General features: G+C 35.5%; 1 protein-coding gene across 1 annotated transcript in view; it reads left to right on the top strand.

Moving 5' to 3' along the window:
* LOC107091932 (metabotropic glutamate receptor 5-like) overlaps positions 1-983 on the top strand; it is a 37,352-nt gene extending 36,369 nt beyond the window's left edge. Inside the window, exon 8 of the mRNA XM_015386165.1 lies at positions 961-983. Coding sequence (XP_015241651.1) covers positions 961-983 — 23 coding nt within the window. The remainder of the gene's footprint in view (positions 1-960) is intronic.
* The last annotated feature ends 1,358 nt before the right edge of the window (positions 984-2,341 follow it).

The raw sequence follows: 2,341 nt of genomic DNA, 5'->3' as shown, positions 1-2,341 counted from the left end.
TCATATCTAATGATTGTCCTGTCAACATATTCTCCCGACTAAGTTGTACTGTAAATCTCTTCATCACCTTCATCTTCTCAGCTGCTTCTCAGTCTAATGCTTTCTTTTTCCTGGCCTCTATAGGCGGAACACTATCCCTCTTTATGCCATACTTTCTATTTTCTTGCTTTTTTGGGGGGGGGTTATCTTTGTAAATGGACTTTGACTTGGATAAAATAACTTGGGAAGACACGTCTTACATGTATAGCTTACCTTTTTTTTTAGTAGATTTTACATAAAAGCTGCTAATTTTGAATTTTCAAGTTTTTGAGGAACCCCTGAAATCATTACGATACATTATCAGCTTTCAAGCCACACTTAAACAGCAGTCTGTGCTTAAACTCCAGGTGCAGCATCTACAGAAGGAGGTGTAAGACCAAAATCCTCTTGATAGTTAAAGAGACATTATGTATGTTTTTAGTTATGTTTAAAATTACATTTTTATTGGATGCTTTATGGCTAAAACATAATTTGATGAGCAGATTGACACTTCAGTAGTTCAGCGCCTCTGTTTGTGACATCAAGCGTGGTCATGTTGAATGGTTCCGACGTAGCCAACAAACGAAATGTTATATTCAAGATTGATTTTGTGGATATTCAAAAGCGAGCAGCATCCAGCTCAACTCAGACACCAATGGCTACTCTACATAAGGTGAAAAAAGTTAGAAAAAAGAAAAACCTTGTTAAGTATAAGGCTGTGAGAATGAGCAAAATGATGTTGCAGTTCAATATTTTGGCCACAAGTGGCAGTATCTTTACCTCTTTAACTAGTTAATCAAATATCTGGCATCAGATGGTGCTTAAAGACGGAGATGAATTCTTTTCACCTGGGTGTAGAGTGACATTTCCTTTTTTCGAGCTCCAACAAATACACACCAGAGACCTATTATCCATTTGTCTCCTATGCTCTCCCTCTTTCAGGGAGTACGGAGACATGGGTGTGATGTGTGCTGCATCGCAGCCCCCGCATAGTTTGTTACCATAGCAACAATTGAGACAGAGGGCCATAAAAATTGATAGAAAGACAGAGATAGAGTGTGTAAAAGAGAGGAAGTTTGCAAGAAAGGGATCAAGAGGTTTACTCGTGTTCTATAAATGATCTTCCATCTGTGTCCTTGTGTAATAATGGGAGATCTCTCAGCTACCAGCTCTCAGGCAAAATTATGCTGTTTAAGCAGACTGGCAAAAGTCAATGAAGCCCACTCAACTTTTGTGCTCAGAGCCATAAAAATGTATCCCAAAGCTCTTTGGACTTTGACATTTTTTTGTCCTTTACAGACTGGTCATGCAGAAGTCTATTCAGTTTTGAAATATATTTATAAATCTTGTCTGATTTTGAAATATATCTGAATTTCACAGTTTTATTAGGCATATTTATCATTCCTTAAGGTTACTGTCTAAATAGAGTTAAGGCAGATATATTTATAAAAGATGCTTTAATATATAGGAAAATAGTATATGAGATGGATAAATATTCATAATTTTTTTCACTGATCTAGATGCTATTGGTATCAACAGTTAAGTCGTTAAAATGTGCTTTCTAATACTGATAACCCTATCAGATGCTTTTGATAATACCAGCTCAGCAGTAAAAATGGCTTTCACAAAGAGTAAGTGCAAGACAGAGGGATTATCCCTAAATCCAGAGAAGCTGGTTAAATGAGTAGTGTTGAAGAAAAAAAAAAACCTTAGTAGCAGCAAAGTATTTTTAATTCAGTTATTTTTATCAATATTATTTCTATTTTACATGCTAATTGTTAATAATTGTTACTGTTATCAAATGTTATCACATTAATGCATTGATTTGAGACTTTTGTTTGCCTTGTCAGTTTGCCTCATCCACAGCTGCTCCTTATCCTCTGATTAACTCACCTTAGCCACTGTCATTCTCCAATCAGACCTCAGTATAAACTAATCACTGGTTTTCAGTGTTCTGTGTTGGTTCATGTGCTCTGTCCTGCTCTGTCCTGCTTTAGTCTGTCTTGTGTAACTCTGACATTCTTGGTCTTTTTTCATGTTGCTGGTTTGTCATGGTATCTGTAGTGGATGATTTTGAATTATTCATCCTTGGATTTTATTCTTCTTTCTGTTTCAACCTCTGCATTTCTTTATCTGTATCATTTTCCAAAACAACCACCATTGCTTTTATGAGAAAAAGGAAAACATTTTTTTTTTAGCAGCTTTCATTTCACTTTGACATTTATTAATTAAAAAGGCCTTGACTTTAATTCACAGAAAGTCTTAATCATGTGTAGTATTCAGTTGAAAATGCTCATCACTGTGAGTAATGATATCTTTGGTG

Source organism: Cyprinodon variegatus, unplaced genomic scaffold (assembly GCF_000732505.1).
Source record: "Cyprinodon variegatus isolate N-32 unplaced genomic scaffold, C_variegatus-1.0 Scaffold358, whole genome shotgun sequence".
NCBI lineage: Eukaryota > Metazoa > Chordata > Actinopteri > Cyprinodontiformes > Cyprinodontidae > Cyprinodon > Cyprinodon variegatus.
Note: the sequence above shows the minus strand (reverse complement) of the source record. Positions and strands in the feature narration are given on the sequence as shown.